The sequence below is a fragment of the Caloenas nicobarica genome, chromosome 2, assembly GCF_036013445.1.
Source record: "Caloenas nicobarica isolate bCalNic1 chromosome 2, bCalNic1.hap1, whole genome shotgun sequence".
Taxonomy (NCBI): domain Eukaryota; kingdom Metazoa; phylum Chordata; class Aves; order Columbiformes; family Columbidae; genus Caloenas; species Caloenas nicobarica.
Genome location: NC_088246.1, coordinates 75310079 through 75328874, shown reverse-complemented (window position 1 = coordinate 75328874; position 18796 = coordinate 75310079). Strand labels below are relative to the sequence as shown.

At 39.8% G+C, this 18796-nt stretch overlaps 1 protein-coding gene across 4 annotated transcripts in view; it reads right to left on the bottom strand.

Annotated features, from left to right (window-relative positions):
- Positions 1-492: 492 nt before the first annotated feature.
- Positions 493-18796, bottom strand: part of LYRM4 (LYR motif containing 4) — a 93716-nt gene continuing 75412 nt past the window's right edge. Inside the window, exons 5-8 of one of the 4 annotated variants that reach the window (XM_065629859.1) lie at positions 17277-17297; positions 15873-15922; positions 5370-5393; positions 493-2011 (exon numbers count right to left, since the gene is read on the bottom strand). In XM_065629859.1, coding sequence (XP_065485931.1) covers positions 1949-2011; positions 5370-5393; positions 15873-15922; positions 17277-17297 — 158 coding nt within the window. In that variant the 3' untranslated portion in view covers positions 493-1948. Of the gene's footprint in view, positions 2012-5369; positions 5548-15872; positions 15923-17276; positions 17298-18796 lie in introns of those variants that run through there. The other 3 variants (XR_010605841.1, XM_065629860.1, XR_010605842.1) reach the window with 3 other exon arrangements.

Genomic DNA, 18796 nt, shown 5'->3' with positions numbered 1-18796 from the left:
CACAAAATAGGGCTGCACTATTTATAAGGATGTTTATTTTGTTTCCTAGCATACATTCTCAGATATTGAATTGGTATGCAGTGCCTGTTCTAGTAATTAAGCTGTTTTAAACAAGGATTTTGCATGTAATGTTTAAGAGACCAAGTTCTTTTGAGTATAAAACTGGCAGCCCTTCCAAGCCTTTGTCCTCTAAAAGTGTAAGATGTTATTCCATTTCTTTGAATTTGCTGGAAACTGAAATAGTAATCAAACCTTTCTTCCCCTACACTTTCACCATGAACTAAGTGCACTTAATTATCCAGTTGTGAATGTGGAGATTTAAAGTACATAACCTAATGTATTTTACCTATTAGAATAGTTAAATTCCATTTAAATAAAATGTTCACTAAAAGCAATTTACATTGCAATACTTACAAACCTAATACGAGAAGAATTATTACTGTATTTGCTTTTTATTTGAAGGTGAAAATGGAGGCTACATTTGTAGACTCAAGTAGTCACAGTATCTTATTCTATACACTACATTGTTGTTAATGGAACACATTACTATACATTTCAATCTAACTGTACAAAATTATAAAATACACTTTAAATGGTAGTAAGGAATGGGAGTTTGTTCTACATTAGACACTTTGTCTGTCGTTTGCTTTAATAATGTTATCACACAGCATGGACAATGCAAAACACTAGAAGTTCTAAACAAAGATGTATTTTGAGAAGAAAAATAAGAGGAGGTTTTTAAAGGAGACAGTGTCATGGAATTAGTTTTGAGTTTCTGTTTCTCCTCTTAAAAAAACCCCACAACAATCCCGTGGCGGGGCGGGGGGGGGAAAGGAAGCTTTCTTTTGTATGCCATTAAAACAGCTTTGCAATGCTTTTTAATTTTTTTTTTTTTGCAAATTTCTAATAGAAAACAAATTCAAGCATAGCAATGACTTGAACAGAACCTGACAAAAATTTTGCTTACTTTTTTGTTTTAACAAATTGTCTTTAATGTGTTGATTATTCTACAGATTTAATAAAAAGCAATAAAACGCTATACTGAGCATTCCACTTCTGCTAGGTAAAGCTTGCTGCCAATTTATGGACTTATAGCACATGAGTTATTTTCATAGTTAGGTTCTTTTTCTCCTGGAAAATTCAGGAGCTTTATGAAAAAGGGAAACCTTGCATAAAGTGATGTGGTGCTTTCTCCTAATACCTTCACCTCCAACAAATTTAGAAAAGGACCTGGTGGTGAAAATACACTTTAAAGCTCCCATGCCTTGGTGATGCAAGTCTTACATTCTGCTATTCTGATCTGTTAATTGTTAAAAGGAGGATGAGAGTGGTTATTAACTCTTGGAAACTCAAGAAAGAACTAGTGAAATTTTTATGTCACCTCCTGAAATGTCAAGGGATGTTCTTTAAAGAAACCACACAGTGCGGCTTGTGATATTTTTGTAAGTATCAAGGTCCAGGAGCCAAAAACTCTGTTCATCTCTGATTTTAATATTTAAAATGAACTATGTCTTTAGTGATTTAAATCAGATGCTGTGTATTTTTAAAAGAAACAGGATCAATAAGAACTTAGTGACTAGGTGAGGGGTTTTAAATCTAACACATCTTTCGTGCTCAGTGAGAGAAAAGGGCAGCAGCAGAATAATGTATCTGGTTACAGGTAGTTCAATGAAGTTTTATTGTCGAAGTAGGGTAGGAACTATTTAATCACATGGGACATACAAGCAAACATATCAAGACTACCTTATATGCTATTATAAATCACAGCAATATATTTTAGAACATGAACCATTAGAAAATACTTTGGTTGCCAAAAACTGAGTCTCTCAGACATTTCTTCTGCTAAACAGAAAAGCTCCAACGTGCAGTGACTTTATGCATCTGTATGTGGCACTGTAGGATGCTGAAGATGGTCCAGTGTTGCTTCAGGATCAGAGTCTTCTCACAGCTATGTGTTTCCTGGACTCTCAATAACCAATTTCTGCGTGGAATACAGCTGGCCAATAGTAACCTGCAATCAAACCAAAATATCAGAAAGCAAAACGGGAAAGTAAACAGGTTATAACTTCAGCTTCACAAGAGAGATTAAAAGCAAACCAAGAACTGAGTAGGCCATATATTAAGCTTAATCATAATGACATTTTTCTTTCTATACACATTGTTTTTGTAAATAGTACTGCTACCAGCCTAGACCTTAAGAAGAATAATGGATACATAAAATATCTGCATGTACAAAATCCTGAAATAATGACATTGAGGAATACCATTCAAAGGATCATATTAAAAGCAAACATTAAAAGTTACTACAGAGGAAAAGCAAACAGGCTGTATGTTTAGAAAAAGGAAAATATTAATGTAATGAAAAATAAAGAGATGCTTTTTGGGTGGAGAAACTAGATATAAATTTCATGGTATGGTATTGTTTTCCAGTTCATTTGGAACCCTAATTTAATTTGCCTTACAAATGGTGAAAATAGTTACACAGCTAGTTCAGCAGTAACACTTTACACACACTGGAAGTGACCTCTTGCTCATGAGATGGTATTCACACCTCATATATTTCTGCTTTCTAGTGCACGAGGAAATGAAAACCGACGAAAATGCAACGCTGATGCTTTGGATCGTGGTGTTCTTTGGTACTTTCTAGTCTGCATTGTAACATGGGTAAATTGTAGCCAGATGGGCAGTTGGTGGTAGGCACACACAGCTCTCCGCTTCACAGCTGAGATGTGGAAAGAAGCTTCATGTGAGCAGGCTAATGCATGGTAATGCAGAAGACAACATTTATGAATGTTGGAGTCTAATGTTGAATATCTATTATGCCCTTTCTTGCCCCTGCTTTCTCCCCAAGGGCTGGGTACACAGTGAGTGGCTTTATGTCCTTTACACATGCTCACAAAAAAGTTCATGTATTTAATTATGGAATTAGGACAAAAAAGGCTAGATTCTTAATTACACTAAGCACAATGTATTTAGTAGAATTCAATACCACACAAACTAAGGCTGACAGCAAGTCAGGCTCTCAAAATGGTAAAATATTAGGGACAGAAATTTTCCGGCATTTTTCATTTACCATTTTTGAGGGGAAAAAATCCTGGCAGCTCTTAAATAAAAATTTCTCATCTATGCCCACACTCCCATAAAATGTAAATAATATTGCCTTTTAGGAAATGAACTATTTCATCTTGATAAACAGCCTTGTCTGAAACTTGTAATGCATTGATTTTAATCTTGAAATATTTATTACAAGGGAGGATTTATGAGCCATTCTTAAAGGAATAGAAGTTCTCCTTGCCAGCAAATACTCCCCTCTTTTGGCACTCTTAACTAAGCCAGTAACAGCATATGAACAACTCTTGATTATTTTTGAAATTACTTACAAAGTATGTTGTGTACAGAATATTTAAAACAAAGGCCGTTCACAACTGTGGCACGTGTTACCAGCAGAAGTTTTAAGCTGTCAACAAGTGTTATTTATTCAAAGAGAACTCGCTGCTCTGCGTTATGTGGCAGGCTATACATTGTAGTTGCTGCCTTACCACAAACCATGCTGTAGTACTTAATTTTTGTATACCGTGTTTTGGAGCCCAAAGAATCTTTAATCCTTTCCCACACAGTAGAGCAAATTTAATGGGAGGCTCAGAGGGATTACAAAAATGCTGAAACCTGAATTGCATTTTTTTTTTTTTCTCCACCAACTGGGGAGATAGACGAGGCTGAGTACGTGACTTCTCAGTCAATCATATCCAGCCGGGGCAGATGGCTTTGCAGGAGAAAGGTACGAGGTGTTGTTTGCCGTCCCCGTGCCAACAGGTGATGCGATCTACTGCTGTAGCTCTTGACTGGAACGCAATAAAATCGTAGCTGCGTGTGTTGAGCTGCTTCCTTCGCAAACCAGGGGCACGCAGGCACGTCAGGGAGCGCACAGGCACCAGTGCTGTGCTCTGCCTGCCCTGCTGCGCTGTGACATTTTCAGCTGAACTTTGAAATTTAAAGATTTTTTTTTTCTTTAAACCGTTAGCCTTGAATTTCTAACATTACGATCAAGCCTTTCCCATGCACTTCAGACAAAACAAACAGACCTTCCGTTTATAGCTGCTGAAAAATTCACATCTATAAACATCCCCTGGCTCAGCAGAAAGACCGCACTGGTATTTGCACACTGACACTCATTAACCCTCTGAACCAAATCACCGTTCTTAACAGTGTCCTCCCCAACGCTACGTCTAGAGAAAGCACTTCAGCGGCAAGCATCGCTGTGGATCATTCTCCCAAATTAAAGACTTGAGTGGCTGTCTATTGTGTTCTTTTTTCATCATGTGTGTTTGCAGCTTATACACCACATGTAATTTACTCTTCTGGTAGCTGGCTGGCAGCCAGCGCAGAGGTCAGTGTCAGGGTATTTTCATTAATCACAGGAAGCTTTTGTGGAAAAAGGCTCGACCATTTGTTCAGCAGCTCTGTAACCCTTAATTCTATTTACCTCTGTGAGGTAACACATTGCAATTAAATTCTGCAGAAAAGAACGCACAACAAAGAACCACTTTGTCATCAGGAGAAGAGAATCATTAGAAATATAAAGGTTGCTTTTCAGATCTTACTGAATTACTCGGTGTTTCAATTCTGCCTGCAAAATTATGTACTTCAAAAAGAAGTCTGACAAGTCCAACTGTCAAAACCTAACAATTTGTTCTAGTTCAAAGATTTAGTACAAGTCAATGTGGTCAGCTTTTTCTTGTGAACTTGGAAAAAATTTAATCTTGCCTTCCATCTGCATCCAGTACAAGACTTAGGGTTTCAGAATAGGATTTATTAGCAGATCTAAGTTTGATAACAAATGGGGAAAAAGAAATTATTAAACATTAAGCACTGGTCCATCCTATAACCCAGCCATTCTCTGGTTATTAGGTGGTTGTGTGCTCACTTGGAAACAGTACTTTTCCTTGCTCGTGGCAGGCAGCAGTGATCATGGGGAGTAACTACTGCATGAAATCTTTCACAGCTATTGGGAAAAAAGGCAGTAGGAGAGGTTTTCCCTACATAATAATCTCAGAGGTGTGTTATGAGGATGCGTAGTAAGAATTAAATAAGTAGAATCAAATATTGAAAAAAACCCACCAAAACCAATGTCCTGAAGACATTAGAAGAACATGCCATCGCTCTAAAAATTCAACAAATCCCGTTTGATTGCCAGCTCTGAACCTTTCCAGTGGTCTCTGGCTGGCCAGTGCCTGACTCTCAGGGGCCCCTGTGCCTGGTGAGCAGGTTACATGCAGCTTCCACGCCAAGCCATGCAACATTCCACAACAGCGTCAATGGGACAGTGGTGAACTGGGAGGTGGCCTGAATCCTAGGGGCTGCCTTCCTACCTGACACAGCGAGTGGAGCAGACCCTGCAGACCCATTGCCACTGCTCGCAAAATACTGCTAGAAGATCATCTTCAGGTTTTGAAGGTGTGTGGCATGTCTTGTGGTTCTTATCCATGTGAAGATTTTACTTTGCAGGTCAGAGTTGAGGGAGAAGTGACTGCTCCTGTTTCTGCAGGGCTGAAAATAAGGTGACCAGCTTTTAAAATTTTTACTGATTTGCCTCAGTCATTGTAGAGTGCGTGGTTCTGCTCTGAAAAGTATGTCGGCATCTTTTCTTGACAGCTCTGTATATATTCAAAATATCCGTCCACTTTGATAATCACCACATTTTTTCCTCCTTATTTGTGCTGGCTCTGCAGTACAAAGGTGGTCAGGCATCTCTTTTTCCCATGTACTTTACAGAATTGTAATTGTGTGGTGAATAACCTATGAGCTCTAACAAATCCTGCCCAACCCTGATGAAGATGCTTTTCCTCACACTCGCTATTATATTCCTGCCAAACCTGCGAATGACTCGCTACCTGCTTGGGTGAGGTCTCGCTGACAAATTTCAATGTGAATGCCCTAAAATTAGTCAGGTATGTAGTGAGGTGGCAGACCTGAGGAAAGGTGATGTCCCAAAGTGGCAATGTACAGCCAAAGTGTACAGCCACACGGCTGGATCTGAAGAAGGGTGTCTACAGCTTCAGTCAACAAGTGCAAAGTCAAAATGTCAAGGCTTGTAATATCTCTTAGCAGGATGGACACACGAGAAGGAAAGACAACAATTTAGGTCTCAGCCCTTGAAGGAATCTTAGCACTTTGCACAGCTGGTGACATATCTTGATTGAGATCTCCAGCACACAGAAATATCAGCTTCCTAATTGCAATCAGGGTATGTTCTTATGTAAATCAATGCAATATGACTACAGACCCTCACAATGGTACTTTTACCATTGCTTTCTAAGCTAAGTCAACCAAAGAGTTATCCAGAGAAGTTTCCTTTCTCTGTGCCTTCTACGTCTCACTCCATTTGTAACACAAATAACAAAATTAACAAACAGTGTTTGTTTATTTAGTAACTCTTCCCTCATTTAAATAGTTTCTGAAGTAATCTCTGGGGAACAATTTTATGCCCTCAAAGGCAAACCAGCCCCAGGGATTTCTCACGCCACTGTTTATTTTTTGATGGTAGACAAAAGCAAGAGTGGCCTAAAAGGAGATGGTGCAACATTCTTACTCTGTGTATAATGACCTTATTGGTAAAGACAAGGCCTGAATGCATGAAAATGCCACCACAGCACAGGAATATGAAAATATTGTAAGACAGCAATTCCTTTAGCTCTCAATTATTTAAAAATTGATTTCCTGAGTGGGCCATCACAGGAGAAGTAAAATATGTTTCTTGTTTTTCTTAAAGAAATGCAGATGATAACTAAAGTTGATGCACTACAGATGGTTTTACATATTAAACACATTTACTTACATATAAAAATATAGAGGTTGCTATATATATACACAATCATAAGTATATATATAAAATATATATTAAAACCCAAACTCTTTATAAACACAGCCATCTTCTCTCTTTGGTTGCAAATTTGCATGCAGGGAAGCAATGATTAGCTTATTACAGTCAGGGATCACATATAAATGTATGTATTTTCATGGTTCTTCACTACGGAGAAAAGGAAAATTCCTGTTCGTTAATATATATTTATACCATACACACACACATATATTTTAAATCAGATTGGTTTGTCCTGCTGTACCTGAAAAGTTGACAGGTGTATCTCACAGGCACACAGCTGAATCTTAACTAGGAAGAAAAATCACCAATGACAGTGCAGTCATATTGCATGTACTGCTGCTAATCTTGGCCTCTAACGCCATATGAAGAAGTTGCCCATTCCTATTTTCTTGCACAATGATTCTAAAATGCATACTAAGTGATTGTTGACAAGAACAGAAATGTACAAGAATAATTATTACTCTTAAGAGCTGGCAACAGTGTTATATGTCGTTTACCTACTATCTTTCCTGTTGGATGATGCCAAACCATTTGCAATCCTATTGCGAATGTAAGTGAAGTGGTTATTGTTTTTAAGAAGCATTATCTTTTTTTCCCCAGAGTCAGAGACGCTATACATAGCACACCTTATCATAAATATTTTTCATATCAACCAAAGTCAGTTTAATGTTTTATAAATGAATATGGACAGCAATTTTTGAAATGATTTTGTATTGCAAACATGCCAGTGTCATACATAGTAATTAAAAAACTCAAACAGAACCAAAACCTCTTCAATAACTGTTCATTGCTCTGCCAAATCTTTGTGTTGGTATTAATGCTCATTAAATACGTAGGTTATTCCAGTTCTTCAGAGCTGGAATCAATATGGAAAAAACTGTATGATTTTGGAGACATTTCCCTTCTTTTCAGGGATTCCATTTGTCTACACAGGAATGGGAAAGGAAGTGAAGGAAAGCACGGAGCTGAGAAGCTAGAACTATTGTATATTTTACTTCTGCCTGTGTTTTCTTTGTTCTTTTGTCCCAAAACGTCTTCCGCAGACTCTGCTACATGAAGCTTTTGAAAAAGGAGGAAAAACCAATTACAGCTACCAGTTGTTTGGCTTTCACTAAGTAGGAAGGTGTAAAGTGAGCTAGCTAATAGGCAAGAATTTCTCTGAAAGTTCCTTCTCTTAATTAGTACAAATTATGTAATTTTGTTAGTGCCATATGCACTGTATCTTGGTACATCTTTATCCAGCCTGTCAGATGCAGGATGACATAGTTATTTAATGTTCTTATTAATTTATTCTGTGGGTCTGTCTGAAGAGATACTCTTTAGTGAGAAGAGCAGAAAATCGTATCTAATCTGGCAATGATTACCACATAAGAATATGCAGTTGTGTATTTGTATATGATGATCTACAATAGCAAGGGATTCTTCTTTTAAGTCTTGATTATTTCTCAGTTAAGACAGTCTCTGTTTTTAAAAAATCACACAAACATGCTACTGTCCTCACAGACAACATGGCCAGGGCAGACGTGGTCTTTGCTCTGAACAGCTACACACTTGATATAGCTTGAAATAACAACTAAGGGCCCTCAACAGAGAAAGAAGAACATTGGAAAGCCAGGTGGACAAGTTCATGTGGTCCTTTAGAAAAGACACATGGCTCACTTCTCTCATTTCCCACAAGCCTCTCATCCTAAGAAAAAAAGGAGCACGACAAGGAAAATACCATCTTATTAATACAGGAGATGGTGCAGGCAGCTGCCTGCTGCAGAGGAGAAGAGGCATCCCCCTGCTGCTGCAAAGGGAGCCTGACAACCGTGACAGACGGCGGGTCATCGGAAAGCAAGTGGCGACTGATTTTGGGCTTTAACAGCCAGCTGAAGGTTTGAACATGACACGCATCCAAGGAATAAGCAGATCTGCAGAAAGAACTCTCTGACCCTGTGTGATCTTTGCATGATTTCAGCATCATGGCCATCTCCAGGCTCCCACCTCTCCTCTCTCCCTACTTGTTACCTGCTGACGTATTCCAGCATCTTGCTTTTTCTCCCTTGTTTACATATAAAACCTCTACCTCCACAGAGCCAAACACAGAAGCAGCAGGTCTTCTAAAGAGTCAGTCCCCTATGGACAAAGTGGAGAAACTTAATACAGGCTGATCTCTTCTCAACATAGCATGCGGAAGAGAAAAATCACTCAGCTAAGATGCTGAGTGTGGCAAGAAGAGGAATAAAAACATTAGTACTTGAAAATACAGAGACAAAGACCTGGATAACATTGTGCTGAGTGTGGTATAACAGGTACTCTAGTAATGCTGAGATATTTGGTATGTAAATGCCCAGACCATTCACAGAGGACCCTATGTTTTGTAGCAACTACATAAGCAAAATTCATTAAAGCCAGTGCGAGTGCCTGCCTTACTTTTGTCAGTAGTATAATACAACAGCCACTGTCACAAAACACACATTCTGCACCATGTCCAGGAAAATACTGTAATGTTTGTGTACCATAGATAAACTAACTCCACAATACAGACAAAGACTTAATTGTCATTATAAAGGGAAAATATTTCACTCCTCCGTGTCCTCTTGGATCACTAATTGAGAGAGACTTTTAGAAATGCTAAAGAAAATTTAGTCCTTACAGACCGGTACAAACAAATAATAGATATGCTTACTAAGAATTGTAATAAAGTAATTTTGTAGCACTAATAGGCTTTCATACTGTGAACTACTGCAGACCTAAAATGAACTGCCACTTAATGCTTGACGACAGTCATAATTAGAAAGACCACCTTTTATAACATTTGCATTTGAAGTCAGATGCTAGAAATGCAATGTACTGAATCAACTTTAGCCTTACTTGTTATGTAAACTGGGGAACGTGGCCACTGGGAAGAGCCGCAAAACAGTTACACGAGGATGTTTATGGAATGTTCGTGGGTTAACGTCTTTCAGCAAATTACTTATCCCCTGTGCGCCTGCCCCTTTTTTTAATACAGCACATCACCTTCTACATTTATCCACCCTCCTAGTTTCAGAAAATTTCTGCAAAATTTCTGATTTTGTCTCAAACCACTGGAACTTACAGAAAGTTCCAGAGACAGTGATTGGCACATGGACTTGCCATGTTTTTAACTAAGATTTGCCTGTCTAAATGATTATTGTCTAAAGCCTTGAAAAGCTTGCATGCTTCATCTTCACCATATTTTTAAGTGAATGATACATACAGCGAGTGCAAGGCATTGAAGTACGTGCATTGGGAAAGGCTGAACTTCAGGAGCTAAGACATCTTGAGACAGGAGGTACCAAGGTAGCAAGGACTGAAAAGGAAGACTGGTTGGCTGTACTTCTGGGAAAATGCATCTGAGGGTCTATGTACAAGAAACATGCCAGAGAAGATGTCTGAGCTCCCCCAAATCAAAAGTAGCTGAGGAGCGTGCAAGCCCAGTGTGGTGAGAACAGACAATGTCGATGATTCTTCAATGAAGAAACTGCTGTCAGTGCAGCGGCACAAGGCAACAAAGAATGCTCTAGAATGGGGTGTTGAACTCATTTTCACCGGGGGCTGCATCAGCCTTGTGGTTGCCTTCAAAGGGCCAAGTGTAACTTTAGGACTGTATAAATGTAGGAGCAGTTACATTCATACAGTCCTAAAATTACCTTCGGCCCTTTGAAGGCAACCGCGAGGCTGATGCGACCCCTGCTGAAAATGAGTTTGACACTCCTGCTCTAGAAAATGTGTTTGGCTTGGCAGCATGGAAACCCTTGGTCACCAAGCCCACCAGGGCCTGCGCCTCCTTCCATTCAACGTTCGTACCTGTAGTATCTTACATGGCACAACAGTCACCCATGCGCATTCGCTACACTTTCACTTTGATTTTTATAAACAAGACGTTTCCACAGTACCTGCAGTACCAAAGCATGAGACTGGGTGTGCACCTGCAGTGATAACTCCAGAAGAAAAATGGTAAACAAGCGCACAACATGCTTGAGGACTCTCCAGTGGGAGCTGAGGGAACACGGCTCCTTGCAGGATCTTGCCCAAAATTTTACAGAAAGCATATACAGGTAGCAGAAGTGCAGAGAGGTATAATTACTCTCAGAGCTCAGATCTTAGATTACCTGTTTGAACAAAAGAATTTACTGTAACTAGTCGGAAAACTGCAGTAATTAAGACAGGTTGGCACAATCACCTACTACAGAAAGATCCACCAATTAAGGCAAATATTTCTCATTTCAAGCAGAACATGCTTGTGTGTACATCTTGTAAGGCAATACAGTACTTAACTAGATAAACTTGGATTTGTTCTTTTATTTATTCTAAATCTTATCCAATACACCAAACACGAAGGGGAAAAGTTCAGATGACTCAGAACTGTAATACTGTTTAGCCTAGCAATTTAAATTTTCTGTTTTGTTAGTGGCCTTTGATCCATTTTTTTAAATGCATTTTAATGGGCTACTGATGCTATATATTGGGAGGTGAAAGACACAGTGAGGTGCTGAATTTTTACATAAGCGTATGTTAACCACAGTTTAATTATTTAGTGGTGATACATCTCCTTCAAGAATCCAAACTGTCCTTACTGAGATACCTAGTGATGGTTACAGGATGGAACCAGGTATGCTGCATTTTGTAAAAGTGCCAGGTGCTTTAACACCATTTTATAGTTACAAGGCCTTTCAGTATTTTGGGGAAAAAAAAAAGAAGTCGATCCTGTATCATACACAGAGGAACCCCCTTTTTTTTCTTTCCTGTCCTTCAAGAAGGCTAAACCCAAGGATTAAACTTGATTTTATATGAAGAACTACTTACTTTAAGGTTCCAACATGCCTCTTTCTCTACACTGGTGTTATGTTACACAGACCTCAGTCATGACTAGAGGTTGAGCTTTTTTTGGGCATATTCAAATTACAAAATCAAATCTGAAAGAGAAGAAATAACTAACTGAATTTATCTTTAGAAAATTATCTGTATTTTGAAAAGCAAATTTTGTATGGAATGTTTTTGATTCAATATGTGTCTTCACTGAGAAAGGAGCACCTCGTCTGTGTAACTACTTACGTGTCAAGTCCCTATTGTGGTGTTCAGCTAATCTGGAAGTATATAAGGAAAGGAGTAAGAGTTTTTATTTTTCTACATTAACAAGACTTCATTTTTTGGCAAAATTCTAACAGATTACTAAACTACAGTCATCTGTTCCTGACAGAATCACAGTTTCCTTGTTTATCTGAATTTCTCTGATGGAAGATATCCAAGGATTTATTTCATCTTAGTTAGCCATCACTCCCTGTTTAAGTATCTCCAAATCCCACACCTGAAAGTGGCCTTTGCTTCAAAAAGCTTTTTTCTTTTCCCCCCTCCTCTTTTGGGAGAGTTCTAGTGAAAGTCGTACAAAACACACAACACCCTTGTTCTCACAGGGGGAACAGAGGTAGTCCCTTGAGCTCTTGGGAATCAAAGGCTTCGACGTTTGGAATTTCAGCTGGAAAAAGCATTGCCTGGACTGACTACACTCTTCAGAAACCTGAGGAGAGAGCAGATGAGATGAAAGGACATTGATGTTTTTAGACTGAGGATGAATTTGTTGAATTTCAGCCAAGGTTTGTGGCTGTGAGTTGTCATCTGCCATCCATTGTACCACAGACACCCTGGGGTCAACTCTCTGGTTCAGCTCAGTTTCCAAACCGACACCCCAGCCAAAAACATGACTCTGATCTACTCTGTTAAGCAGCCTCCACAGGGGTGTAACTGCGAACACAGTGAACCATCCGTCCCTCTTGAGGATACTCTATGAGGTGAAGGTGGGTGGACTTGTGCCTTCCCACAGCGTCTCCCTGGGGCAGGAATCGCTGCTCCTGCCTCTGGGCACCGAAGCAAACGCCGCTTGCAGCTCCGCACCAAGCCAAATCCGAGCCCTCACACTCGAACCTGCCTGAGTTTAGTCCAGTGTCCTGCCACCAAACTCTTCTCCAGCCACTGAGCTCACGCTTGGCCAGTTCCATACACAAATGAGTTAATTTCCCAGTGCTCCTCAGCCCAGCCCTTTTTACAAACACTAAGAAGGAATAAGGACGGAGAAAATAATTATTTGCAAACCCTCCAGCTTTTTGAGCAGGAGGTCTCTGTGTTTGTGTGGATATATAGGGTATAGCTTACATAAACTTGTTTAATTGGAATAAACTATAGCAGCACTTTTTTCTTTTTTTTGGCAAAGATAAATTACTGGGTTTAGCACAGCTGGTAACAGCTAATTCTGTACAAAGAGTTCTTTTCAGTAGTGTGGGTGGCAAAACACTTTCAGCAACTGGCTTAATTAGTTCTTCCTTCTTTGCAATAACACAGGACAGTTCACAGAACAGAAAAAAGAAAAAAGAGATTGTAACAGAAGACATGGTATAAAATCATCCTGTTTGCTCTTCTGGATTTGCCAATTCTCCCTTATTTAATGTCACACTAAATGGAGGCCTGCCCTGGTATTTCCCAGCACAGAGAGCAATTAGGAGCGATTGGTTAGCACTTATTCCAAATATAGGCAGAGAGTATCCTGTTCCTCTGCATCGGGTAGACTAGAGCATTCCTCAAACAAAACAGCCTGGCCAAAGCTGAAGAGCACAGCGAGGGGAGCACCACAGAAGGCTTTTCCCTCAGCAGAGCTGCCATACGGCTTGCGGGTGGCTTGTTTGGCAAGGGCTGGGAAGCCTGACCCGCTAACCAGACCTGCTCCCCAGTGCCACCTCTCCGACATGGATCATTTATGTGACAAAAAGCAGCATGGGTGCCAAGTACCATCACGTCAGCTTCACTGCTCCCAGCGTACAGTGTGCCAGCCGTAGCGCAAGAACCCCATGCCCCAAACAAGCACTAACTTGCACACACAGACACCTTCCTTTCCATACCTGCTGGCCAGAAGCGCTCGGGCTCTTCCACCAGCACACGTACGGATGTGCAAACGCCCTGTAGCTGTCAGCAAGACACAGCTCCTATCAGATAAAAAATGGGCTTGCAAGATCCACTTGACCTTCTGCATGTCAGTGAGATAGAGGGGGAAAGGCCAGGAAGGGCACAGATGTTTGTATTTACCTTCATTACAGGCCATTTAGGAAAGAGCTGGAAATTTTTTCTTAGCTGTTTTGTTTTGAATAATGGCTCCAGGGCTGTACTGGAGTGAGTTACAATCTATTTAAAAAACAATCCAAAGTCTTACAAGCCATTACCAATGTTTCTCTTTCTCCTAACTAGACTGAAGAAAGCTAGGAGTATGAAAAATTTGTTAGGAAAAACTGAACGTGGAGGGGAAAAACAAACTAAAACTGAAGAAATATTTTACAAAGACAAACAAAATATCCAATTAATGAGGAAACTCTCAAGATCCTTTCAAGAAAAAGCAGGCAGTGAAACTGCAAATAACAGCGTTTACCCATATCTACAGTTCCTGTTTTTTTCAGGAAATTATTTTTATATTTGCCCATTCATTTCTTTTGGCAGCAAGTGAAGACAGAGGATTACTGCTGTAGATATTATTATATTAGGTAGCCTGATTAAAAACAAGATCAAATCAATACTTCCTATAACTGCCCACCGCTCATTTCTAGCAAGAGCAACCTGATACTGAGAATAATGTTTTCTAATAGATGCCTCTCCATAACAGTTGTTACAAAGCCTATGAAATTTTGGTCCTTGGAGGTTGTGATGAATCTTGAAAAGATTGTTTAAACACACTTGGGGGGAAAAAAAGGAAAAAAAAAAAAAGAGCCAATTAAGGGGACTATATTGAATCTAGGATTTTGTCAGTGAAGAGTCCTGTCAGAAGTAATTTCTAATTAGACACTTCCCAGTTTTTGTGGCTTGACAGGATACATATATCTTAGTTTTCTTTCCATTTATTGTATTAAAAAAACATTGAAACAAAAAGGGAAACTGACTGACTACAGACAGTAAGCAGTGAAGCTACTTGCATAAAAGCTACTATGAAGGACATAAATGGAAAGCAGAGATTCCTCCATTATTTTACAGTAGTAATTATCTCAGAGTTTCTGTTAAGAAAAGGGAAAGCAAGATTAACTGGCAAGAGTTTAGAAGTGATTCTTTAATACATGTAATGTATTATGTTCTTCAACACACACATGCATCCAAAAAAGATCTTGCTCATTCTATGCCAGCTTGTTTATTCTATTTAAAAATATCATTAAAAACTTCCATCTAAGTCTCTGCACAAAACTCCCTTTGGGGAAAAAAACCAAACCACATAGGAAAGCGAGTCGGTAGATGGCACTGCGGCACTTCAAAAAGAAATTCCAGAAGATCTCACTTAAAAAAATGCAAGCCTAGGTACTGTGTTTAACCACTTACTGCTTAACCAATGTAATATTTTGTTCCTGCTCAATGCTACACATGCACAACTGAATAAACAAAACCACAGGACGTGGCTGCACTGTCATACTAGCCCTGAAACAAATCTTCTCTGCTCTGGTTCCCAAATCCAATTAGCTCCGTATGCTAAGATTTACAATCCCAGATTTGAAAAGATGATCCTTATTTGATGACTAATGTCCCATGAGCAATGGCCATCAAGGGAATCCCAGAAGGGATGTGATTAGTTGAAATATGTCTCTAAAAAGTAATCCTATAGAAGATCTTATTATCAGTGCAGATGATACAATTTCCTGCCATACAAAAACTACTGTGGAATAGATATCATCCCTGAAAAATAATTTTTCTGGAGTATTTTATGAATATTCCCATTTTCTTTCAATTAAACTGCTGATATGCCTACATGGGCAGGGATGAGAAGACTGTTGGAACCCAGTAGTTTCTTGCACAACACAGGAGTTCTCTGCATTGCTAAACCCACAAAAACTTGAAACCATTTTGCAGCACTCAACGTACAGAAAAACTCAGGAACTTAAGAATTTTATTGCATACGCAGACAAACTTACTTAAACTGAATTTAGAGCTGCAATAGTTTATCTGCACGTTACTTTATAACCTTGACCAGCTCTGAGCAGGGCGTTGGACCAGAAACCTCCAGAGGTCCCTTCCAGTCTCAAGTATTCTATGAGGTTTATATATGGATGCTCCTTGTGATATTGCTCTTTAAGAAAAGGTCTAGTTTCACTGTGGTATTTGTTTTGTCAGGAATTTCTAAAAATCCTTGTATCATAACAACAACAAAAAAATCAAGATAGTGTACTTGAATATGCCAAACTTAAGGGCTCTTAATTAAATTCAATAGTGTGCTGTAAGTGACCAGTTGTATAAATTCGTGTTTTTCCATGTCAGTTGTTAAAGCAGTTAAAGCAGTCTAGTGTTCCTGATGGAGAATTTCGGCTTCAGGTTTCCATTGGCTGATAGGCTAATACTTGAATGAAATTAAAAACCCCATGAATTAAAATAATTAAAATAGCTCAAATAGTTCTGCAAATTTAATATGTGCAAAACCATCATGCTCACTTAAATAAAGCAGTTTTTAAAATGTGGGAATTCCCTTATTTTAAGTAGCTTTTAAAGACACAGAAGAACACAAGAAAAATGTTTCTTCCATCCCCTTATGAAGTTATGAGCACTACTGTGAATATTTAAGTATTAAGAAGGAATGCCTCCGTTCTGGAACGGAGGTGATGGTCAGGTTGGACTGGAGCACTCAGGAGAATAGGGGAAACAGTTCCTCTTATCATTGCCTCTTTCTAAGCGATCCCCCGTGTGTACTGGTAGATGACGTGTCACAAACCCCAAAGCATTTCAAAGAGAAAAGAATGGCACAAGAGAGAAGAGAACATAAGCACTGCAGTACTGGAGCAATTCAAGGATCCATCTTTTCCACTACGTTGTCCCAACCACTGGCCACCAGCAGATCCTCAGGAAAAGGGAGAACGAATATGACACGCATATACATCCATCTTTCTGCTAGAATGCCTCCTCTGCTTCCAGCGAACGCAACTTTTTAGCAACTTCAGGGCCATGCAGCTACAACTACACCATCAGTATAACAGACTTGATTAATTTGTCTGATCCCTGTTTGTACTCGGCTACCCGCAGGCCTTCCAGCATGCTGTGTCAATGAGTTCTACTATATAAATGCATACTTTGTAGTTTTGTTGAACTCTCAAGCTTGATGGCTGATCATGTTGCTTAGAACTTGTAAAACAGTAAAACCAGTAAAAAAAAGTCACTCCATTGTTATGTTCTTCAGAACAATTTTCCTCCTGGGAGAGCTTTCAGGTGGTAAATTCTTCATGGAAAGATTCCTTCTTTTATGTACAAATATCCAGACACCAGAGAGGAGGAGAATAGCCTACATCAGAAGTACTCACCCAGCTAACACCTATGTGGTCAGGAGCAGAAAAAGCAGGAGTAATAACTGACATCATTTCTGAACAGAGTGGGAGAGCACCTTGACACCTGCAATTGTCCTGCTCTGCTCTGCACTGGTGCGGCCTCACCTGGAGCACTGGGTGCAGTTCTGGGCAACACAGGATAAAAAGGACATAAAGCTACTGGATAGTGTCCAGAAGAGGGATACGAAGTTGGTGAAGGGTTTGGAAGGGAAGCCGTATGAAAAGCAGCTAAAGTCACTGGGTTTGTTCAGCCTGGAGAAGAGGAGACTGAGGGGAGACCTCATGGGGCTGCAGCTGCCTCACAAGGGGAGCAGGAGGGGCAGGTGCTGAGCTCTTCTCTCTGGTGACCAACGACAGAACCCAAGGAAATGGCAGGTACATGTGCCAGGGGAGGTTCAGGTTGGACATGAGGAAAAGGTTCTTCCCCCAGAGGGTGGTGGAGCACTGGAACAGGCTCCCCAGGGAGGTGTCACGGCCCCAAGCTTGACAGTGTTCAAGAAGAGACTGGACAAGGCCTCAGACACATGGTGTGACCTGTGGGGTTGTCCTGTGCAGGGACAGGAGTTGGACTCGATGGTCCCTGTGGGTTCCTTCCAACTCTGGACATTCTATGATTCTATTATTAAGGCAAACGCTTTCAGAGTACCCAGCTGTGTCTTCTTGGCATAGTCTGCTTTGAAAAGTCTATCGTATCAGAATAGACCCTTGGAATAACCTTGCTTGGTGAACTCCAGAGTGTGGTGGCTCACAGGCAGAGGAAAGCATCCTTCACTGTCTTATTCATAATGTGCATTTGGTCTTGTATGCTGTGAGGTTCGGTGCTGGCGACTGCCACAAAACTAGCAGGAAGATGATACTGGGTCACCTGATGGTTTTGCCTTCCAGGAAATTCACATGCAACTTAAACTGTTATAGACCTGCATCAAACTGTGATTTGCAGGGGACACCACTTATGTCTCAGTGAGAAAATAGATTTGGTTCTTTTCTCATGTTCATCAGTTACCCTCTGCTATCGTGGGAGTGCTTGATGAGGAAGGCAGCCTGACCCATACAGAGAAACATTTTGCCAGCAAGATTTGGCCATTTTGCAATCAAATGCACGGAAATTTGATTTCCTTGCAAACACATCCAAGTGCTTGAACTTTTTGTCCTTTGGCATACTCATAAATCTCAATTCTTCTTGTATAGCCAGTGCTTCAACAGAATCAAAGTTGGAACACATGTGAAAGTATTCATACTCTGATCATGCCAGGTGGTACTTTCTTAACCCATTCAGTGACTATTGGTGCAGCCACTACTTAACAACTCGTGCTGTATCTAGTATTTTTTTTTTTGTTTTAGAGAATGGCAATTATAGCTATCCCCAAATAAGAGATTTTTTGAAGATGGCTATTGTTTCAAAATCCATGTTGTAAACGATTGGTATAAATTACTTCTGAAATTTTTCTCAATGGGCTTGGTGCTGATTTACCAAAGCTGAGGCCACTATTTAATCTAGCATCAAATTAAGAGGATTTTCTGAGATAATAAAAAAAATGGTGACAACTCTGGTTGTGCCATAGGCTTTAATTGCTCTCCCAGA